Here is a 24679-nt window from a genome sequence, read left to right on the forward strand (position 1 = left end):
CCTCTTCCTGCCCCAGAACTCGCAGACCTGGCTGTGAAGCAGGCTAACTGGCTATGGGGTCTCCTACTATGTTTACCTGTAGCCTTCGCCTTTGGAAGCTTCCCCTCCAATCCTTGGCTAACGTCTTTCACCACAACAACATTACTGATCTTGACCATCTTCCGTCAAGTCATTGTTGTTCTCCTCGTAACTCATCAGTGCAACATAGCTACTGGGCAGATCCAGGGAGCTTCAGGATTCCTGTAACCTCCTGTCTCTTCCTGTTTCACCCAGTCCTCTCTTAGTCAACTATCTGCCTGATCATATGCGACCCCTGGATCATGTCCTCTGGAATACACTGCCTGCAAGGACATTCAACTGTAACTTTCAAGAGGGGAATTGGATAAATACTTTCAAAGGAAAAATTTGCAGGGCTACGGGGAAAGAGCAAGGGAGTGGGACTAATTGGAAAGCTCTTTCAAAGAGCTGGCAGAGGCACGATGGGCCGAATGGTCTCTTTCATGAGGTAAAATTCAATGTGATCCAGAAACCCCTCATCCTCCTGATGTTGTAATGTGTGGAGAGTTGGTTCTCAAGCTCAAAAACTGCACCTAGTGCAGATGTTGGTCCTGTAGATAACTCCAGGATGGCCACATCTTATATTCCGCATTCAGTACATCTGGAGGTCCTTGTCCCTCATTTCTAACATTACAAAAATAACTGAAAAGAAACTATTACTTTCCACCTGAACTCCAAAGTAGTCCTGTGTCTGGCTGGCTAAGTTAGTAGACCATTTTTACCACTGCTGCTATCAGCAATGGTTCAGTTCGTAGCACCCTCTCCAAGTCAGAAGGTTGTGGGTTCAAGCCCCACTCCAGAGACTTGAGCACAAAAATCAAGGCTGACACTCCAGTGCAGCATTCCCACAGTACTGCACTGTCAGAGGTGCCGTCTTTCAGATGAGAATGCTAAACCGAGACCCCATCTGCCCTCTCAGGTGGACATAAAAGATCCTATGGCACTATTTCGAAGAAGAACAGGGAGTTCTCCCTGGTGTCCTGGCTGATGTTTATCCCTCAAACAACATCACGAGAAAACATTATCTGGCTATTATCTCATTGCGGCCTATGGTAGCTTGCTGTGTCCAAATTAGTTGCCGCATTTCCACATTAGAATAGTAACCACAACTTCAATTGGGTGTAAAGCACATTACAATGCCCTGAGGTTGAGAAAGGTACTGAAGAAATGCAAGTATTTGTTTCTCCTTTTGCCATGATTCTCTCTGACTGACCTATCGTTACCTGCTTTTTCCTTCTCAGAGTTATTACATTGACTAGCTTTTGTTTCTTTGACACAACTTCCATAACCAAGGGTGCTTGAAAGATTATGGTCAAAGTCTCTATTTCCCCACTCCCTGATTTCTATGATATTGGTCATCAGGACTCAATGAACTTGCCACTTTGAGTTCCACTGATTTTTTTAATACCGCCTCATTTAGTGTTATCGTTTCCAGTTGCTCTACTTCCTACCTTTCTGTTCTTTCATTCTAATTACCATAGTAGTCTCTGAAAATTAAAGAAAAATACTCATTTAGCCATGCCTCATCTTCCATGAGTAGATTCCTTTTTTGATCTCTAATCAGCCTATCCTTTCTTCGAGTCAAACAGTACAGAAATAGGCCATTCAGCCCACTGTGTCTATGCTGGCTCTTTGAAAGAGCTGTCCAATTAGTTCCACTAACCTGCTCTTTCCCCATAGCCCTGCAAATGTTTTACTTTCAAATATTTGTACAATTCTCCTTTGAAAGTTACTACTGAATCTGCTTCTACCATGCCTTCAGGCAGCACATTGCAGATCACAACAACTTGCTGTGTAAAAAGAAAAGTTTCCTCATGCCGCCTCTAATACTTTTGCTAATCACCTTAAATTTGTGCCCTCTGGTTACAGATCCTTCTGCCACTGGAAACACTTTCTCCTTAATTACTTTATCAAAACCATTCATGATTTTGAACACCTCTAACAAATCTCCTCTTAACCCTTTCTGTTCTAAAAAGAACAAAAGCTTCTCCAGTGCTAACTGAAGCCCCTCACCTCTGGTACCATTCTAGTAAGTCTTTTCGGCATTCTCTCTCCAAGGCCTCGACATCCTTCTTTAAAGTGTGGTGCCCAGAAATGAACACAATACTCCAGCTGAGGCCTAACCAGTGTTTTATAAAAGTTTAGCATAACTTCCTAGCTTTTGTACTCTATTCCTCTGTTAATAAAGTCAAGCATCCCATATACTTTTTAACAGCCTTCTCAACTTGTCCTGCCACCTTCAAAAACTTGTGTGCATACACTGCCAGGTTCCTGCACCCTCTGTAAAATTATACCATTTACTTCATATTGCCTCTCCTCAGTCTGCCTAGCAAAATGTATCACCTCACAGTTTTCTGCAATTCAATTTCATCTGCCCATGTGTTTTCCCAGTTTACCAGTCTGCCTACATCCTCCTGAAGTCTGTTTCTACCTGCCCCATTGTTTACTACATTTCTGAGTTTTGTGTCATCAGCAAACTTTGAAATTAAGTCCTGTGTACTCAAGTCCAGGTCATTAATATATATCAAAAAGAGTTGTTTAACCAACTTTAACATTTTACCTTTATTATTTCCCTTTACTACTTTACCAGTCTTTCTTCATACCCCCTCTAAGCTTTTGAAATCCCCTTGCTTCTCCTCCATATTCAACTTAATTTTCATTTGCTTTATTGGCTCGAGAATTGTCTAATGCCTCCAAGTCGAATTTTAATGTTTCTATTCATCCAGGTAACTCCAGCTTTAATTGTAATTCCATTTGCTCCTTTAAATAAGCTCCACCTTCAGATGAAGGTGTTTGTGCTTACTGTAACATTTTAATTGTTTTCAGACTTCTATGTAGCACTTCTCATGTAAAAGAACATCCCAGAGTGCTTTTGCAAGTAGAGAAATGGACATTGACCTGGATGGAAAGGGAATTTGGAGAGAAAAGGGAAAACGGAAGAGATGGTCAGAAAATAGTAGGGCTATCCGAGTTTGAAAGGAGAGGTGGCAAAGAGGAGTGGTTTTGAAAAGAATTCCAGGAGCTTAATAATTGAAACGTCAACCTATGATGGGAGTGGAGGAGGCAGGGACAAGCAGTAGATTGAAATAAACTGTATATGGTAACACAACTATTCCCGGTCAGAATGGAGATGATTAGGTAATTCCCCTGTCAATCATGCCTGGAGCCCGCACAGCTGTAAGTGACTGGGGTTGATTTTACACACATAACTTGTATTATGTAACTATCCTCCACTCACTGCATTTTGCTGGAGATTTTGCTGCAGTTTTGATCATGAGTTTTGTTTGCTGTCATTTGTACAGACTCTTTTTAAATAGACTGTTTGATGGGCGCTGTTTAGATAAACGTTGTTTAGATAAACGCTGTTGAGTAAATAGACTTTGTTTGCTGTAAATTTGTGGGCTCAGGTCATTGCGACATGCAACGACGTCAAACCTAATGTAATCACATGGACTATTAATAGACTTAAGTATCGTAATTATGGAACTGCTCAAAGCTAAGATACCTGCTCTTTATGTTACTCAGACCTACTTGTGAACAACTTATATGTTTGTGACAGTCCAGACAGCCAGGCAGCGAAGTATAGAACTGGAAACTGGTCTTAAACAGACACATATTACAAACATGCAGCACCAAACCCAAACACCAGAGTTTCAGTCTGCTCCTGTATCTATGAGCACAAGTGAATTCCCAGTTAATGCCTACCATCTTTTTTTTATTCGTTCATGGGATGTGGGTGTCACTGGCTAGGCCAGCATTTATTGCTCAGCTGAATACAATTAAACGCCTAATTAATATACAACTAACAACATTTGCACGTTTAAGAGGCAAGCTGATGTGTTTTAACCTAAGGTGTAATAAATCAGCTAAATTATTAAGAAATATAACTATGATTGAGCAATGACTCTTTCTTGGAATAAAAAAGTGAAATATCTAAACAGAAACTGCTTTGGTGGGGCACAGATATGTAAATGTATTGAATTCTAAGCTTAGCCAAGTAAAATCTTATGGTCCAGAGGAAAAAAATACCGCAAAGGGCCAAATTATAAAACTTTTTTTCCACTGGACCATAGGATTTTACTTGGCTAGGCGTAGAATTCAATACATTTATGTTTCTGAGCCCCACCACAATAGTTTGGACCTGCGAAATTCAACATCAAATGCATAGCAACAGCATTCATCTAGGACAGTCAGTGTAACAAATGAAATATATTGTAGTGATGCTTACCTCATCTCCAGGAGCAATATCTATAGTGACAACTGATCCAGGCATTGGTGATCTCAGTATGTTACTAGTGTCCTCTGGCACTTTCTCAAGCATGTACTTATTCAGTTCTGCCGCGAGTTTGGTCAGTACTTGGACTTTGTACTAAAAATAAAGAAAAAATATATAAACTTTTCAATCAGTTATTCCATTAAAATGACCAAGCTAAGGCTCTGTCTTCAATCTCTTTGAAACCCACTTGGTTCACCCTACTGCCAAGGCAGGTTCATTCTAATCATGTGACGTTTACCCTTCTAACTACTTCCCGATAAAAAAGTGCTGGTCTTGGCTCAGTGAGTTAAAGTCCCACTCCAGAGACCTGAGCACAAGATCCAGGCTGACACTCCAGTGCAGTACTGAGGGGATGCCACAATATCGGAGGTACCGTCTTTCTAAAAGGCGTTAAACCGACGCCCTGTCTGTCCTCTCAAGTGGACGTAAATGATGCGGCGGCACTACTTCGAAGAGGAGCAGGGGAGTTTTCTGCAGTGGCCTGGCCGACTATTTCATCCTTCAACCAACTGTGAGCACAGATTATCTGGTCATTATCATATTGTTATTTGTGGGAGCTTGCTGTGCACAAATTGACTGCTACATTTCCTACATTACAACACTGACTACACTTCAAAAGTAGTAATTGCCTGAAAAGCACTTTGGGACATTCTGAAGCCTTGAAAGGCGCTATAGAAATGCAAATCTTTATTGGTCAACGTTTTTGGATCCTAGATTTCAGCTGCAAAAGTGAATGTACATCAAGATAGAAAGGAAGTCAAGTTGCCAACTCCAAAACCCACAGGAAAAACCTTTAGATAGACAGACCTTGAGACCCATAACAAAATGTACAATATTTGCTTATCCAATACATTACGTTTTAGGAAGTATTTCTATAGCACCTTTCATGACCTCAAGGCACCCCAAAGAGCTTTACAGCCAATGAAGTACTTCTGAGACATACTCACTGTTGAATGCAGTAGCCAATTTGTGCATAGCAAGATCCCACAGACAGCAGCGTGATCATAGACTTTTTTTTAGATGATGTCGATTGTCCCAACTTAATAAAAAATCACTAATAAGAACTTGTTTTACTGTTACCACTAGTTCCTTCCTCAGGGTGTAGGATTAGATTCTGTGTCTACACCTCCCAATCAGGTGAAGAGCCACCTCAGTGAATTCTCATGCATTCCAGATCATCATAACTCACTGGGTAAGAAAGATTTTCCTCAATACAACAGACGAATTAATTCTGAAATATTCAAATATGATGACTCCCCTTTTTGAGATTTCCCAAATTCCCCTCCGTTATAAAGAGATAAATGATTATTGTAAAAGCAGCTTTTAAATTATACTCCTCCAGAGGATTAGTGCTTTGCATGGCCTTCCTGTAGATGGCAGCAGTGACTGCTCAACGTTTGTCCCGACTCCAGTTAACATGAAAGATGGGGATTGTAAGAATTGAGGGAAATTAGCAAAGTGTTGCTTTAATTTCTATATTATTTACTTTATATCTTCTTTTTCCTCTCCCTTTGCCTCAACCAAAGTATGCAGATATCCTCAGCATCCTCAGTCAGCACAGGATTAAAACAGTTAACAGAGATTTCGTCCAAGAGTAGCAGTGCAATTTCTTTGCTGATTCAACAACAGGCAACCCAGTGTGATTAACAAAGGTTTCGCTCCCTTTCTTCCCCTATCACCTCCCCCTACCGCCTGCCACCACAAGATGACCCAGCCAAGACTGACAAAACAGTCTCCTTTCTTCTCTGCCCCTCCTCTATAAGACAAAGTCTTTACAATAGCTGAGATTTCAAACTTTTAAAAATTATATATTGATTTGATTTTTTATTTAACTCTTCTCTGCCTGCTGGTTGTGATAATTGACAATGGGTTATGGTCCTCGCAGGAACTGTGGTTGCACCTCATGGAAATAGCCACGCTTCATGTGTGAGTCGTAGAATAAAATCATACGGCACAGAAGGAGGCCATTCAACCCATCATGCCTGTGCTGCCTCTTTGAAAGATCTATTCAATTCGCCCTATTCTCCAGTCGTTGTCATGATTAGCCCTGCAAATATTTCCTTTAAAGTGCAGTCACTGTTACAATATTGGGAAACTCAGCAGCTAAGCTATGCACAGCAAGATCCCACAAATAGCAATGAGATAAATGACCAGATAATGTGTTTCTGATGGCGTGGTTGCGGGATAAATACTGGCCAGGACTCCTACCAGGGATACCTCCGCTGCTCTTCTTCAAAATAGTGCCATAAAAAGAAAGACCTGTATTTATATAGCACCTTTCTCAACCACAGGACGTCCCAAAGTGCTTTTCAACCAATGAAGTACTTTTGAATAAATGCAAATGGTCTATTTTTATTGTGACAGTCTACAGAGAGCCAGCACAGGCACAATGGGCCGAATAGGCTGCTTTTGTGATGTATGATTCTATGGATCTAAAAGCTTATTCCTGTTGTCGAGTTTTAAATTATTCAGCAGGGCCCCCACCCCACCAAACCAAAAAAATCTGCCCATCTTAGCAAAAGTTACTGCCATTTTGTTCTCCTGTTTTGCAGTGATTGCACTGGCCTTTAAGTTGTGTCTTTTAAAGTTTTTTTATCAAATGTACCTTACCGAGGATAAGAAAGGATGGATTAGCATATTTTTTAATATTAAAAATGTAGTGTTGTGCACTTAACTATAATGGGATTATGCTGACTGTCATTTTAAACTGGGACATCTCTTGGTATGTTTCCCATACTGTGAGACTACAGCTGCATTGAGTCTACCACAGTCCCAATTTCCAGCCATCAAAAGATCATTGCATCTGAAGTATCGACAGTGAATTTGCAAAATGATCATTTATCTTTTTTTCCCCCAGGTCTTCACAAACCAGAATTTAAGACTGCAAAAGTGCAGTTAGTGCACCTTTAGTCAAATCATGGCTTCTCATCAATATATTGTCCCCAAGCTTCTTGTTAATTACAGTGACAGCAAAATTTAAAAGGTGTGTTTCTGCAAGAAAACAACTGCTAAACCAAATGCTTCAAGCATTATTGAAATAAATGTAGTTCATTTGTGAGACATGGGCAGAAAATCAAACATTTGGATCTTAATTTTTGATAGTATGGTGGCGCAGTGGTAATGTCACTGGACTAGTAACCTAGAGGCCCAAGCTAATGCCCTGGGGACATGAGTTCAAATCCCACCATAGCAGCTGGTGGAATTTATACTCAATTAATAAAAGTCTGCAATTGAAAGATAGTTTCATGGCACCATTACTGAGACTATCATCGATCGTCATAAAAACCCATCTGGTTCACCAATGTCCTTTAGGGAAGAAAATCTGCCATCCTTACCCGGTCTGGCCTACATGTGACTCCAGACCCACAGCAATGTGGTTGACTGCTAACTGCCCTCTGAAATGGGCAAGCTACTCAGTTGCCAAGGGCAATTAAGGATGGGCAACAAATGCTGACCTTGCCAGGACGCCCACATCCCATGACAGAGTAAAAAAAAACCTTGGCTCAGCAATCGTAATTTCCTGAGTCAGATAAGCGTTGGTTCAAGTCCCACTTCAGAGACTTGAGCATATAATCCAGACTGACGTTCCCAGTGCTGTAGTGAGGGAGCACTGCACTGTTGCAGGTGCTGTCCTTTGAATAAGAAGCTAAATCCAGGCCCAGTTTGCTCTCTCAGGTTGTTGGAAAAGATCCCATCTTTTGGATGAGATGTTAAACCGAGGCTCTACCTGCCCTCTGAGGTGGACGTAAAAGATCCCACGGCTACTATTTTGAAGAAGAGCAGGGGAGCTCTCCCCAGCATTGTGGCCAATATTTATTGTTCGACCAACATCACAAAAACAGATTATCTGGTCATTGTCACATTGTTGTTTGTGGGAGCTTGCTGTGTGCAAATTGGTTGCCACATTTCCTATATTACAACAGTGAAGACACTTCAAGAATGTACCTGACCCATCAGACAAACTCGACTTTGTATAAATATTTACAATATTTTTATCCAACCATAAAACTATTAAAACATTGCACACTCTTTTAATATCAAATTGAACTGCATCAAGTACTCTTCCCGTTTTAAACCTTGAAATTCTGCCAAATAACAAATATTTTTATTCCAGCGTGTTAATTCAAAGATGAAGTCAACTATGGATCAGGCTGTTAGAGAGACAGGTCAAAGCTCTGTGCCATCTGTCGCAGCATCATACACAGAAGTTTGTTCATCAAGGACGGAATGGCGAGTGACATAACAAACAAAGCTATCATATGAACATCCAGGCATCTCTGGAAATGCCGGGTCTCTCAGTTTTATTGTACATGCTGTGTTTCCTTATTCAGCAAATTCCTACTTCTTAAATTCTGTATAATCTAAAGGCCTGTTCCAGAGAAGGAAAAAATCTACAACCTCACACTTAACAGCTGCAAAAATGTGAAGTTTCTCACTTTAAACCTTCTTCAATTCTTGTCAGATGATGATCCTTGCTACAAAATTGAACTTGCTGATAATTAAGTCTGCATAGAATGAAGCTTCTATTCCCGGCCTGAATAAAGATGTTGGGTAATTCTCCCATCAATCACTGCTGTAAGTCACTGGGAATGATTTCATGCAAATAATTTGTATTATGTAATTATCTTCCACTCACTGCATTTTGCTGGAGAAATAATCCTGCATTTATCAGGAGAGGTTGCTACAGTTTCAGTCTTGAGTATCATCACCTCATTCCATGACAATATGAAAAGGCACAATTCAGCATAGCAGCGCCTCATCAGATCCCTTTCCTATCCTGAGTAATGTGAAACAGGGCTGTGTTCTCGCACCTACACTGTTTGGATTCTTCTCCCTGATGCTCTCACATGTTTTCAAGTCTTCAGAAGAAGGAATTTTCCTCCACACAAGATCAGATGGCAGGTTGTTCAACCTTGCCTGTCTAAGAGCGAAGACCAAAGTACGGAAGGTCCTCATCAGGGAATTCCTCTTTGCTGACGATGCTGCATTAACATCCCACACAGAAGAGCGTCTGCAGAGACTCATCGACAGGATTGCGGCTGCCTGCAACAAATTTGGCCTAACCATCTGCCTTAAGAAAACGAACATCATGGGACAGGATGTCAGAAATGCTCCATCCATCAATATTGGCGACCACGCTCTGGAAGTGGTTCAAGAGTTCACCTACCTAGGCTCAACTATCACCAGTAACCTGTCTCTCGATGCAGAAATCAACAAGCACATGGGAAAGGCATCCACTGCTATGTCCAGACTGGCCAAGAGAGTGTGGGAAAATGGCGCACTGACACGGAATACAAAGGTCCGAGTGTTTCAAGCCTGTGTCCTCAGTACCTTGCTCTATGGCAGTGAGGCCTGGACAATGTATGTCAGCCAAGAGCGACGTCTCAACTCATTCCATCTTCGCTGCCTCCGGAGAATACTTGGCATCAGGTGGCAGGACCGTATCTCCAACACAGAAGTCCTCGAGGCGGCCAACAGCCCCAGCATATACACCCTACTGAGCCAGCAGCGCTTGAGATGGCTTGGCCATGTGAGCCGCATGGAAGATGGCAGGATCCTCAAGGTCGCATTGTACAGCGAGCTCGTCACTGGTATCAGACCCACCAGCCGTCCATGTCTCCATTTTAAAGACGTCTGCAAACGCGACATGAAGTCCTGTGACGTTGATCACAAGTTGTGGGAGTCAGTTGCCAGTGATCACCAGAGCTGGGGGACAGCCGTAAAGGCGGGGCTAAAGTGTGGCGAGTCGAAGAGACTTAGCAGTTGGCAGGAAAAAAGACAGAAGCGCAAAGGGAGAGCCAACTGTGTAACAGTCCCGACAACTAATATTATCTGCAGCACCTATAGAAGAGTCTGTCATTCTAGAATTGGCCTTTATAGCCACTCCAGGCGCTTACCCAGTGTCTCTCGAGACAAGGAGGCCAAAGAAGAAGTCTGCTGACACCGATTATATCAACTCTCATACAAAGAATGGCAACTTACATTAATTACCAGAGGATTGCTAGTGCCTTTGGAGTTATACCCCAAAAGAGCTTGCATCTTTGGGAAGGAGGCGGCAATTGCTAAAGGAAATATTGGGGGGTTGAAAGTGGTCAACACCAGCAGTGTGAAACAGGCTCATAGCGAATTGGCAGCAGATTTTTCACTGTGCCCAATCTTCTTTCCACTGACGTTCACAGAATGAAAGCTCAAATGCTTTTGAGACACATTTCCTAGTCTCAGTCATTTTTATTCAGTTTGAAATCAAAAATCTTGCCAATATTTTCCAAATCAATGGAAAATAAAAACTCACCAGGTGTTTAACAGGCTGCTGATTCACTGCAAGCCTGTTTCACCGTTGACGAAGACCAATTTCACCCCCAAGAATTTTAAAACTACTATTTTGGTGTTTCCAATTGAACATTTTATATTTCCTTCTGATTAAAAATTCTTTACCATCAACATAGAAGAAAGAATTTGCATTTCTCTAGCACCTTTCACAAGCTTTGAACATCCCAAAGTGCTTTATGACCATGAATTACTTTAAGAAGTATAGCCACTGTTGTAATATAGGAAGATACTGCAGCCAATTTGCTCACAGAAACCTCCCACAAACAGCAATGAGATAATGATCAGATAACTGTTTATAATGTTAGTTGCGAGATAAAAAGATAGTGTTAGGTTTAAGTTTGCAGTATTTGAAGTCAGATTTGGAATAAGATGTCAAATCACATCCCACTTCTGGACTTGAGCATAAAATCTAGGCAGACACTCCAGTGCAGTACTGAGGGAGTGCTGCACTGTTGGAGGTGTCGTATTTCCGATGAGACATTTAAACCGAGGCCCCCATCTACCCTCTCAGGTGAATGTAAAAGATCTTATGGCCACTATTTTGAAGAAAAGCAGTGTCCTGGCAAATATTTATCCTTCAATCAACATCACTGAAACAGATTATCTAGTTATCACATTGCTGTTTGTGGAAGCTTGCTGTGCACAAATCAGCTGCCGTGTTTCCCACATTACAATACTGACTATACTTCAAAAGTATTTCATTGGCTGTGAAGTTCTTTGGGACATCCAGTGGTCATTCTTCTTCTTTGGCCACCTTGTCTCGAGAGACAATGGGTAAGCACCTAGAGGTGGTCAGTGGCTTGTGGAGCATGAAAGGGGCTATAAATGCAAGCCTTGTTTTTCTTTTATGATGACTTGCTCTTGCCACATTTAAAACTACAATACCTCAGATAGAAATGCTTTCAATAATGTTAAAATGATATAGCTAAAGACTTGGCTAATATGGTGATCAGCATTTCATCATTACAAACCATTCTAAGCTCATTTTTAAATAAAAATAGCCTGTCAGCATTATACATTAAACCACCTTTTATCTGTGTCATTTGATACTGGCAAGTCTAATCTTTAATATCTCTCACATCTCAGCACTGAAATGTTTCCCTGTAATATTTCTTAAGCGAGAGCATCATCTCTAACCCATTCCCAAGAAAGGAAATTTTGTGGGGTTTACTGCCAGAACCAATCATGAACAATCTGTCACCGCATCCGTTCTGCATCTCATCAAATGGAAGAAATTCCTAGATTTTCTTTGCCGAGATTCTACTTTGTATGGCCTCAGATCGGGTGTTGTCACTCGTTGTAGGAAGATTTCTTAAAGCAGCATTTAGCAAGGTGACAACGATGCTAGCAACTTTCACAATAAGTGAAGGGTATAGTCTCTCTGCCTTTAACACCCTCCTTAAAACCAACTATTTGACCAAGCTTTTGGTCACTTGTCCTAATGTCTCCTTCTTTCCATGATCAAAGATTTTATAGCAGAGCACTTGGAGAACAGTGGTAGAATCAGACAAGAGTCAGCATGGATTTACGAAAGGGAAATCATGCTTGACAAATCTACTAGATTAGATTAGATTAGAGATACAGCACTGAAACAGGCCCTTCGGCCCACCGAGTCTGTGCCGACCATCAACCACCCAGTTATACTAATCCTACACTAATCCCATATTCCTACCCAACATCCCCACCTGACCCTATATTTCCCTACCACCTACCTATACTAGTGACAATTTATAAAGGCCAATTTACCTACCAACCTGCAAGTCTTTTGGCTTGTGGGAGGAAACCGGAGCACCCGGAGAAAACCCACGCAGACACAGGGAGAACTTGCAAACTCCACACAGGCAGTACCCGGAATCGAACCCGGGACCCTGGAGCTGTGAGGCGGCAGTGCTAACCACTGCGCCACTGTGCCGCCCTAATTCTTAACTAGAATTCTTTGAGGATGTAACGAGTAGAGTTGATGAGGGGGAGCCAGTGGATGTGGTTTATTTGGACTTTCAGAAGGCTTTCGACAAAATCCCACATAAGAGGTTAGCGTGTAAAATTAAAGCGCATGTGATTGGGGGTAGTGTATTACGGTGGATAGAAAATTGGTTGGCAGACAGGAAACAAAAAGTAGGAATAAACGGGTCTTTTTCCGAATGGCAGGCAGTGACTAGAGGGGTACCGCAAGGATCAGTTCTAGGACCCCAGCTAGTCACAATATATATGAATAATTTAGATGAGGGAACTAAATGTAATATCTCCAAATTTGCAGATGACACAAAACTGAGTGGGAGGGTGAGTTGCGAGGAGGATGATTCTCCAGCCAGAGGAAAAGCCCCCGGGAAGGATGGCATTACCCCTAAAATCATCAAGAGTGCCAAGCCTGCTATACTTTCAGCACTGTACGAACTGCTTTGCCTGTGCTGGAACGAGGGAGCAGTACCACAGGACATGCGCGATACCAATATCATCACCCTCTATAAGACCAAGGGTGACCGCGGTGACTGCAACAACTACCATGGAATCTCACTGCTCAGCATAGTGGGGAAAGTCTTCGCTCGAGTCACTTTAAACAAGCTCCAGAAGCTGGCTGAGCGTGTCTACCCTGAGGCATAGTGTGGCTTTCGAGCAGAGAGATCCACCATTGACATGCTGTTCTCCCTTCGCCAGCTACAGGAGAAACAACAGATGCCCCTCTACGTTGCTTTCATTGATCTCACCAAAGCCTTTGACCTCGTCAGCAGATGTGGTCTCTTCAGACTACAAGAAAAGATTGGATGCCCACCAAAGCTACTAAGTATCATCACCTCATTCCATGACAATATGAAAGGCACAATTCAGCATAGCGGCGCCTCATCAGACCCCTTTCCCATCCTGAGTGGCATGAAACAGGGCTGTGTTCTCGCACCTACACTGTTTGGGATCATCTTCTCCCTGCTGCTCTCACATGCGTTCAAGTCTTCAGAAGAAGGAATTTTCCTCCACACAAGATCAGGTGGCTAGTTGTTCAACCTTGCCCGTCTAAGAGCGAAGACCAAAGTTTGGAAAGTCCTCATCAGGGAACTCCTCTTTGCTGACGATGCTGCATTAACATCTCACACTGAAGAGTGTCTGCAGAGACTCATCGACAGGATTGCGGCTGCCTGCACCGAATTTGGCCTAACCATCAGCCTCAAGAAAACGAACATCATGAGACAGGACGTCAGAAATGCCCCATCCATCAATATCGGCGACCACGCTCTGGTAGTGGTTCAAGAGTTCACCTACCTAGGCTCAACTATCACCAGTAACTTGTCTCTCGATGCAGAAATCAACAAGCGCATGGGGAAGGCTTCCTCTGCTATGTCCAGACTGGCCAAGAGTGTGTGGGAAAATGGCACACTGACACAGAACACAAAAGCCCAAGTGTATCAAGCCTGTGTCCTCAGTACCTTGCTCTATGGCAGCGAGGCCTGGACAACGTACGTCAGCCAAGAGCGACGTCTCAATTCATTCCATCTTCGCTGCCTCCGGAGAATCCTTGGCATCAGGTGGCAGGACCGTATCTCCAACACAGAAGTCCTTGAGGTGGCCAACATCCCCAGCATATACACCCTACTAAGCCAGCAGCGCTTGAGATGGCTTGGCCATGTGAGCGGCATGGAAGATGGCAGGATCCCCAAGGACACATTGTACAGCGAGCTCGTCACTGGTATCAGACCCACCGGCCGTCCTTGTCTCCGCTTTAAAGACGTCTGCAAATGTGACATGAAGTCCTGTGACATTGATCACAAGTCGTGGGAGTCAGTTGCCAGCGATCGCCAGAGTTGGCGGGCAACCATAAAGGCGGGGCTAAAGCGTGGCAAGTCGAAGAGACTTAGCAGTTGGCAGGAAAAAAGACAGAAGCGCAAGGAGAAAACCAACTGTGTAACAGCCCTGACAACGAATTTTATCTGCAGCACCTGTGGAAGAGTCTGTCACTCTAGAATTGGCCTTTATAGCCACTCCAGGCGCTGCTTCACAAACCACTGACCACCTCCAGGCGCTTACCCCATTGTTTCTCGAGACAAGGAGGCCAAAGAAGAAGAGGCAGTGACTAGAGGGTTACCGCAGGGATCAGTGCTAGGACCCCAGCTAGTCACAATATATATGAATGATTTAGATGAGGGAACTAAATGTAATATCTCCAAATTTGCAGATGACACAAAACTGGGTGGGAGGGTGAGTTGTGAGGAGGATGCAGAAAAGCTTCAGGGTGATTTGGACAAGTTAAGTGAGTGGGCTAATGCATGGCAAATGCAGTATAATGTGGATAAATGTGTGGTTATCCACTTTGGTAGCAAAAGCAGGAAGGCAGATTATTATCTGAACGGCGGTAAACTGAGAGAGGGGAATATGCAACAAGACCTGGGTGTTCCCGTACACCAGTCGCTGAAGGTAAGCATGCAGGTGCAACAGGTGGTAAAAAGGGCAAATGGTACGTTGGCCTTCATAGCGAGAGGATTCAAGTACAGGAGCAGGGATGTCTTGCTGCAATCATACAGGGCCTTGGTGAGGCCACACCTGGAATATTGTGTGCAGTTTTGGTCTCCTTATCTGAGGAAGGATGTTCTTGCTATAGAGGGAGTGCAGCGAAGGTTTACCAGACTGATTCCTGGGATGGCGGGACTGACATATGAGGAGAGATTGTGTCTGTTAGGATTATAATCGCTGGAGTTCAGAAGAGTGAGGGGGGATCTCATAGAAATGTATAAAATTCTAACAGGATTTGACAGGGTAGATGCAGGAAGGATGTTCCCGATGGTGGGGGAGGCCAGAACCAGGGGTCATAGTGTAAGGATATGGGGTAAACGTTTCAGGACTGAGATGAGGAGAGATTTCTTCACCCAGAGAGTGGTGAGCCTGTGGAATTCGCTACCACAGAAAGCAGTTGAGGCCAAAACATTGTATGTTTTCAAGAAGGAGTTAGATATAGCTCTTGGGGTGAAAGGGATTAAAGGATATGGGGGGAAAGTGGGAACAGGTTACTGAGTTGGATGATAAGCCATGATCATAATGAATGGTGGAGCAGGCTCGAAGGGCTGAATGGCCTACTCCTGCTTCTATTTTCTATGTTTCTATGTTCGGCTCAGTGTTAATTTCTGTCTGATTACGCTCCAATAAAATGCCTTGGGATGTGTTCCTATGTTAAAGACACTATAGCTGTTGTTGAAGGAGCAGCCGATACATTTCCAAGTCAGGATGGTGTGTGACTTGGGAGGGGAACTTGCAGGTGGTGGTGTTCCCATGCGAATGCAGCCCTTGTCCTTCGACGGGTAAAGGTTGTGCTTTTGGAAGGTACTGTCACAGGAGGCTTCGTGAGTTGCTGCAGTACATCTTGTATATGATGCACACTGCTGCCTCTCTGTGCCGGTGGGGAGGGAGTGAATGTTGAAGGTGGTGGATGATATGCCAATCAAGCAGGCTGCTTTGTCCTGGATGGTGTTGAGCCTCTTAGGTGTTGCTGGAGTTGCACTGATCCGGGAAAGCGGAGAGTATTCCATCATACTTCTGACTTGAGCCTTGTAGATGGTGGAGAGGCCCTGGGGAATCATGAGGTGAGTTACTTGCCGCAGAATTCCCAGCCTCTGACCTGTCAGGGCATTTATGTGGTTGTTCCAGTTCGGTTTCTGATCAATAATGACACCCAAGATGATGATGGTGAGGTGAGGGGGGATGCATTGCTGGTAATGCCATTAAATGTTGAGGGGAGGTGGTTATTCTCTCCTTTCATGGAGATGGTCATTGTCTGACACTTAAGTAACAAGTAATATTTGTGCAACACATCAGCCCAAGACTGGTTGTTGTCCAAGTTTTGCTGATGCGGAAATGGAGTACTTCATCACCTGAGGAATTGTGAATGGAGTTGAACACTGTGAAATCATTAGTGAACATTCCCACTTCTGACCTTCTGATGGAGGGAAGGTCATTGATGAAGCAACAGAAGATGGTTGGGCCTAGGACACTACCCTGAGCAACTCCTGCAGTGATGTCCTGGGGCTGAGATGATTGGCCTTCAATGACCATAACCATCTTCCTTTGTGCTCGGTGTGACTCCAACCCTTGGACAGTTTCCCCCAATTGCTATTGACTTCAATTTTGCTCAGACTTCTTGATGCCACACTCAGTCAAATGCTGTTTGATGCCAAGGGCAGTCACTCTCACCTCACCTCTGGAATTTATCTCTTTTATCCATGTTTGGAGAAAGGCTATAATGAGGTCTGGAGCTGATTGGTCCTGGCAGAACCCAAACTGAGATTTGGTGAGCAGGTTACTGGTGAAAATTTTCACTTTTCTGATGATGGAGAGTAGGCTGAAGGGGCAGTAATTGGCTGGATTGGATTTGGCCTGCTTTTTGTGGACTTTAAATAACTGGGCAATTTTCCACTTTGTTGGGTAGATGCCAGTGTTGTAGCTGTACTGGAACAGCTTGGCTAGGGGCACAGCTAGTTCTGGAGCACAGGTCTTCATAACTACAGCCAGGATGTTGTCAGATGTTTCTGATGTCATGTGGAATGAATTGAATTGGCTTAAGACTAGTTTCCGTGATCCTGGGGATCTCGGGAGGAAGCTGAGATGGATCATCCACACTGCACTTCTGGCTGAATATAGTTATGAATGCTTCAGCCTTGTCCTTTGCTGGGCTGAGACATCGAGTAGGGGCATATGCATGGAGCCACCTCCTCCCAATAGTTGCTTAATTGTTCACCACCATTCACAATTGGATATGGTAGGGTTGCAGAGTTTTGATCGGATCTGTTGGTTGCGGAATTACTTAGTTCTGTCTGTAGCAGGATGCTTTTGTTGTTTGGCATGCTTGTAGTCCTGTGTTATCCCTTCACCAGGTTGGATTACAATTCTGCCACTGATGTTAATGGTCCAGAGTGCCTAATGGATGCCCAGTTTTGAACAGCAAGATCCTAATCAATCCCATTTAGGAAGGTGTTTGTCAATGTTACCACTAAGCACGGACAAACAGCAATTGGGAAGGTACCACGCACTGCAATAAACAGGCTAAGCACAACAAAGAAAAATCAGAGGGAAAATTAGTGTCACTCATCATGGAGGGTATCCACAATATGAAGGACTTGGTCCGCACAAGAATTATGCTATGATCACTACTATCAATGCTGTTCTCCTTTTAAAGTTTCAATTTGAACTCAGGATGATTCGTCCAGCCCTCTGGATTACTAATCCAGTAATATAAACATAACATTGCCTCAAGGAGCAAACATATGGTCTCCTATGTAATGGTACATGTGTCATTATTTTAGTACGTATGTCTTTTTTGACTTTCAACATCATATTATTACAAACATTTCAAGAGACACACTGGGCAAATTAAATTTTCCCATTTTTTTCACACTCAGTGACAATATAAAGTACTCTTTGAGGTAACTTGGTAGACTATGGATTACGTGCAGTTCCCCTTATATCGCCAGAGAATACCATCTAATATTACAGCTTGACATTTGCGCTTGGCCATACTGTCTATGCTAGTTGGTCTTCCTGAACGAGATTGTCCAATTTTTGCCAATTATGGGTACTTTTGTGCTGTGGCCTCATCACTGCTAGGAACTAGACTGATGTTACTTAAAGCTCAACTTATTTTTTAAAAATCAGCATGTGGGGTCATCAAATCCAAAGATGAACTGAAGCAACAGCCAGTGATGGAGGAAAAAACCTCACAGGAGTAAGAAGTTTCAATCTGCACAATTACTTCTCTCCACTTTCTAATATTTACATAAAGTTACATCGAGTTTACAGCACAGAACAGGCCATTTGGCCCAACAGGTCTACACCACCATTTATGCTCCACACGAGCTCCTTCTCACTCCTACTTCATCTCACCCCATCAACATATCTTTCTATTCCTTTTTCCCTGATGTACTTATCTAGCTTCCCCTTAAATGCATCTATAGTATTTGCCTCAACCGCTCCATGTGGTAGCAAGTTCCACATTCTCACCACACTCTGGGTAAAGTTTCTCCTGAATTCCCTATTGGATTTTGAATCTGACACCAAGTCAAGGTGATCGCCAAGCATCCAGCAACAGCGATGTCATCACACAGGGTAAGCAACCAATCGTACTGAAGTATTCGCACAGACAGTAAACCAGAAAGTGAAATGCATTGATTATCCTAAACCTTTAATTATATTTTACAGAGAGAAAAATAAATGATTGGCACATACACATGGGATTAAGGTAGAAGCTGAAATATCAAACAAACTTTTTTTTTTAATTATCACTTTAAATATGTGTTTTTAATCAGAATGGAGAAATTTGACATTTCATAAATATAAAATTAGTTTTTCAGGGCCATAGAGGCTTTTCAACACTAATTATGAACTTAGTACACTGTTAAAAACCCAGTTACACCTCATTCAACAAGGCTTAACTTTTTCAAGGGTTCTTACAGCGAGACTAATAGAGCTAACTAATGAGCAAGTTCTCATCAGTTCAGTGATTTCTAATTGATTGCAGTCTGGGGGGGGCCTCAACAATGCACCTAATGGGGAACTGTACAATCACTGAGAGAAACCTTTGGATTTCCACGTTTAAATGCAGATTCCAGAAGTTGCTGAGAGATTTAGAGTTGTAAAGGCAGTGAATGCTGACAATTTCACTATCATTACCACCACAAAATCCAGGCATTTGAAATTTTATTCTAATAGCATGTGGTATATTTTGTGTTAAAATACGCTAACAGATCACATTATTGGCAGCAGGGGGAAGAAAATCTTACCTGGACAAGGTGAGAAAAATTGCAGCTAAAAATGACAATGAATCCTAGTCAAACATCAAGCTTGGTTCTCCCACTATCCTAGTTTTAAAATCTACCAAAGGCAGATACATAATCATTGTAAGTATACAAAGCCCCCTTTCTCCTCTAAAAGAAATTAGAAAACGCATGCTCGTACATGAAATGGTGGTGAGCAGGGTACAGTTAGAAAGCTGTGAGGCTGTGTACAGCTGCAGTCACTAGAGCAGCCTGTTAGCATAATGCTTTGACAACTCCATCAGTGAAATCTCAAGGTAGCTGTCAATCACAATGCATCATTTAATCCAACAACACTCTAAGGAGTTCTATATAAACCACATGACAGCACATCTACAGCTCTATTTATAGACATGCCCAGTTGTTTAGCACTGCTGTTGTAATTAGAACAAAGCTACAGGTCTGAATATATTCAGCCATAGTGTGTTTTTTTCTCCTGCATTTCCACATACTGTGATCTTCCTTTACTGCATTATGTAAAATTCAAAGGCCTGCATTTCATTCAGTCTATATAAGCATACAGCACCTCAGTTGCAGCTATCTATAATTTGATTAATGGTGTAGTGCAGAATAAAGCAGATCCACTTCACATTAACCAGATGAATCAGGACAAACACTTATTTTAATTTCAGAGAGAGAAAGCAGTGGCTAGGGTATTTAGCATACCCTTTACTGCAGAATGCGATGTTAATTGTGCACCATTACCTCTAAACTGCTTGCTTTGTTGTATTAATCACTGTGCTAATTGATGTAAAGAAAGAGATATAGCCACAGGCAAGAAAGCATATGAATGAGAAGGAAAGATGGCGGAGAAAGAATTATCAAGCAAAACCATATGGAAAAGGCACTCCTTTGAAAACACTTCCTCTTAACCACAAGTGTTACTTCACGGACTAACATACCAACTGTGTGTAGAAAATTAATTTTGTTTCTTTTTACAATGAAGGAAGGATGAAAGAATTCTTCAAACTGGTTCAGAGTTGAACAAGAAACAAAAGCAAACACACTGCCTATATACATTTCAGATTTCCAACTTCCACAGTATTTTGCTTTTATTACTTTGACCTCTAGATGCAAATAATACCAAATTACAACTAAATTTAACAAAAAACAATTAAAATTAACACAAACATACATAGGATTCACATTTTCAAGCCATGTAACTCGATATATTTAGCAAAACAACTTGAAAGACTCTCAATGCATTTGGTTATCAGATCTATTCAGATCAAAGTGTGTTTGAACAGTCCATCTAGAGGTAGCCAAGGCATGAATGAGGGTTAACTATAACTACATCAAAATTAGCTCCAAGTGAAAAAATCCATAGTTTTTCCAAATAGAAACACAGTAACAGGAGGAGGCATTCAGACCTTCGAGTCTGTGCTGCCATTCAATTAGATCATGGCTGATCTGTATCTGAACTCCATCTATCTGCCTTGGTTCCATAACCCTTAATACCATTCTTCTTCTTTGGCCTCCTTGTCTCGAGAGACAATGGGTAAGCGCCTGGAGGTGGTCAGTGGCTTGTGGAGCAGCGCCTGGAGTGACTATAAAGGCCAATTCTAGAGTGAGAGACTCTTCCACAGGCGCTGCAGATAAAATTGGTTGTCGGGGCTGTTACACAGTTGGCTCTCTCCTTACACTTCTGTCTTTTTTCCTGCCATCTGCTAAATTTCTTCGACTCACCACTCTTTAGACCCATCCTTATGGCTGTCCACCAGCTCTGGCGATCACTGGCAACTGACTCCCACGACTTGTGGTCAATGTCACAGGACTTCATGTTGCCTTTACAGACGTCTTTAAAGCGGAGACATGGACGGCCGGTGGGTCTGATACCAGTGACGAGCTCGCTGTACAATGCGACCTTGGGGATCCTGCCATCTTCCATGTGGCTCACATGGCCAAGCCATCTCAAGTACCGCTGGCTCAGTAGGGTGTATATGCTGGGGACATTGACCGCCTCGAGGACTTCTGCGTTGGAGATACGGTCCTGCCACCTGATGCCAAGGATTCTCCGGAGGCAGCAAAGATGGAATGAGTTGAGACGTCGCTCTTGGCTGACGTATGTTGTCCAGGCCTCGCTGCCATAGAGCAAGGTACTAAGGACACAGGCTTGAAACACTCAGACTTTTGTGTTCAGTGTCAGTGCGCCATTTTCCCACACTCTCTTGGCCAGTCTGGACATAGCAGTGGACGCCTTTCCCATGCACTTGTTGATTTCTGCATCGAGAGACAGGTTACTGGTGATAGTTGAACCTAGGTAGGTGAACTCTTGAACCACCTCCAGAGCGCGGTCGCCAATATTGATGGATGGAGCATTACTGACATCCTGTCCCATGATGTTCGTTTTCTTGAGGCTGATGGTTAGGCCAAATTCGGTGCAGGCAGCTGCAATCCTGTCGATGAGTCTCTGCAGACACTCTTCTGTGCGGCATGTTAATGCAGCATCGTCAGCAAATAGGAGTTCCCTGATGAGGACCTTCCGTACTTTGGTCTTCGCTCTTAGACGGGCAACGTTGAACAGCCTGCCATCTGATCTTGTGTGGAGGAAAATCCCTTCTTCTGAAGACTTGAACGCATGTGAGAGCAGCAGTGAGAAGAAGATCCCAAACAGTGTAGGTGTGAGAGTTTCACGTCACTCAGGATAGGAAAGGGGTCTGATGAGGCACCGCTATGCTGAATTGTGCCTTTCATATTGTCATGGAATGAGGTAATGACACTTAGTAGCTTTGGTGGACATCCGATCTTTGCTAGTAGTCTGAAGAGACCACGTCTGCTGACGAGGTCAATGGCTTTGGTGAGATCTATGAAGGCAAAGTAGAGGGGCATCTGTTGTTCGCGGCATTTCTCCTGTAGCTGGCGAAGGAAGAACAGCATGTCAATGGTGGATATCTCTGCTGGAAAGCCGCACTGTGCCTCAGGGTAGCCACACTTAGCCAGCTTCTGGAGTCTGTTTGAAATGACTCGAGCGAAGACTTTCCCCACTCTGCTGAGCAGGGAGATTCCACTATAGTTGTTGCAGTCACCACGATCACCCTTGTTCTTATAGAGGGTGACGATATTGGCATCGTGCATGTCCTGTGGTACTGCTCCCTCATCCCAGCACAGGCAAAGCAGTTCATGGAGTACTGAGAGTATAGCAGGCTTGGCACTCTTGATTATTTCAGGGGTAATGCTGTTACCCAGCAAAAATCGATCAATCTCCGTTTTGGAATTTTCAACTGATCCCCAGCGTCAACAGCTTTTTGGGGGAGAATTCTAGATTTCCACTCCCCTTTGTGTGAAGAAGTGTTTCCTGACATCACATCTGAATGACCTGGCTCTAATTTTAAGGTTCTGCCCACTTGTTGTGGACTCTCCCACCTGAGGAAATGGTTTTTCTCCATCTTCCATATCAAATCCTTTAATCACTTTTAACACTGGAATTAGATTACCCTTAATCTTCTATATCAGCGGAATACAAACCTCGCCTATGCAACCTGGTGACATAATTTAACCCGTTAAGTTCCTACAAACTCTTCTAGTAGAAGTGTCCAATGAATTTTATAGGAATTGCATTGCATACGATGTAGAGGTCTTCTACAAGGTGTTTAGAACATTACAATTTTGGAGCTATATTGTTGCATTTTTAGACGAACAATTACTTCTTCCTTATTTCAAAACTTATCAAACGTTTCATGTAGTTTTCCAATTCCATTGACTATTCAGTATTGGAAATGTTCAGATGTTCAGAGCTCAACTTTCCCTCTTCAGCCTTCTTGACTTGCCTGCAGCCTTTGACACGGTTACACTATCCTCCTCCACAGCCTCTCCACGGTTGTCCAACTGGGTGGGACTGCTCTCACCTGGTTCCATTCTTAACTATCTAATCATAGCCAGAGAATCACTTGCAATAGCTTCTCTTCCTGCTCCCGCACTGTTACCTCTGGTGTCCCCCAAGTATCTATCCTATTTCTCATCTACATGCTGCCCCTCGGTATCATCTGAAAGTGTAGCTTTAGTTTTCACATGTACAGACGATGGCTGGCACAAACACGATGGGCCAAAGGGCCTGTTTCTGTGCTGTATAACTCTATGCCAGCTCTACTTCACCAGCTCTCTCCACTCCTCCACTGTTGCTAAATTATCAGACTGCTTATCTGACATCCCCAATTAAGCCATTGTTATCAGTCCCCATTCCCTATCTACTGATTCCAACCCTCTCCCTGGCAATACTCTGAGATTAAGCTAGTCTGTTCGCAACCTTGGTGTCACATCTGACCCCGAGATGAGCTTCCGACCTTATATTCGTGCCATCACTAAGAGCCTCGTATTTCCACCTCCGCAACATTGCCCGACTTCACCCTGTCTCAGCTCAACTGCTGCAGAAACCCTCAATCATGCCTGCATTATCTCTAGATTTAATTATTCCAATGCAATCCTGGCCGGTCTCCCATATTCTACCCTCCGTAAACTTGAGGTCACCCAAAACTCTGCTGCCCGTGCCTTAACTCGCACCAAGTCCGATTCACTGTGCTCGTGACCTACACTAGCTCCTGCTCGAGCAACGTCTTGATTTTTAAAATTCTCATCCTTGTTTTCAAATCCCTCCAGGGCCTCACCCCTCCCTATCTCTGTAATTTCCTCCAGCCCCACAACCCTCTGAGATATCTGCACTCCTCCAATTCTGGCCCCTCGAGCATCCCCTATTTTAATCTTTCCACCATTGGTGACCGTGCTTTCAGTTGCCTGGGTCCTAAGCTCTGGAATTCCCTCCTTACACCTCTCTATTTCACTTTCCTCCTTTAAGACACTCCTTAAAACCTACTTCTTGCTTTTGGTCATCTGACCTAATAGCTCCTTATGTGGCTTGGTGTTATATTTTGTTTTATAATGCTCCTGTGAAGTGCCTTGGGATATTTTATTATGCCAAATGTGCTATATAAATATATGAAGTTGCTACATACGAATATACGAATTAGGAGCAGGAGTAGGCCACTTGGCCCTTTTAGCCAGCTCTGCCATTCAATAAGTTCATGGCTGAACTGGTTACTCCATATTTCCACCTACCCCCGATAACCTTCCACCCTTTTGCTTATCAAGAATCTATCTACCTCTGTCTTAAAGATATTCAAAGACTCTGCTTCCACTGCCTTTTGAGGAATTCCAAGACTCACGACCCTCTGAGAGAAAAGATTTCTGCTCACCTCTGTCTTAAATGGGCGACCCCTTATTTTTAAACAGTGACCCCTAG

At 43.1% G+C, this 24679-nt stretch overlaps 1 protein-coding gene across 4 annotated transcripts in view; it reads right to left on the reverse strand.

The window, feature by feature from the left end:
* The window catches only part of pcca (propionyl-CoA carboxylase subunit alpha), a 374025-nt gene that overhangs the window by 21791 nt on the left and 327555 nt on the right, over positions 1-24679 (reverse strand). For 3 of the 4 annotated variants that reach the window (XM_068034214.1, XM_068034222.1, XM_068034215.1), the window contains one exon: positions 4286-4426. The exons of the other annotated variant lie outside the window; for it this stretch is intronic. In XM_068034214.1, coding sequence (XP_067890315.1) covers positions 4286-4426 — 141 coding nt within the window. The remainder of the gene's footprint in view (positions 1-4285; positions 4427-24679) is intronic. 4 annotated transcript variants of the gene reach the window in all.

This window comes from Heterodontus francisci, chromosome 6 (assembly GCF_036365525.1).
Source record: "Heterodontus francisci isolate sHetFra1 chromosome 6, sHetFra1.hap1, whole genome shotgun sequence".
Lineage (NCBI taxonomy): Eukaryota > Metazoa > Chordata > Chondrichthyes > Heterodontiformes > Heterodontidae > Heterodontus > Heterodontus francisci.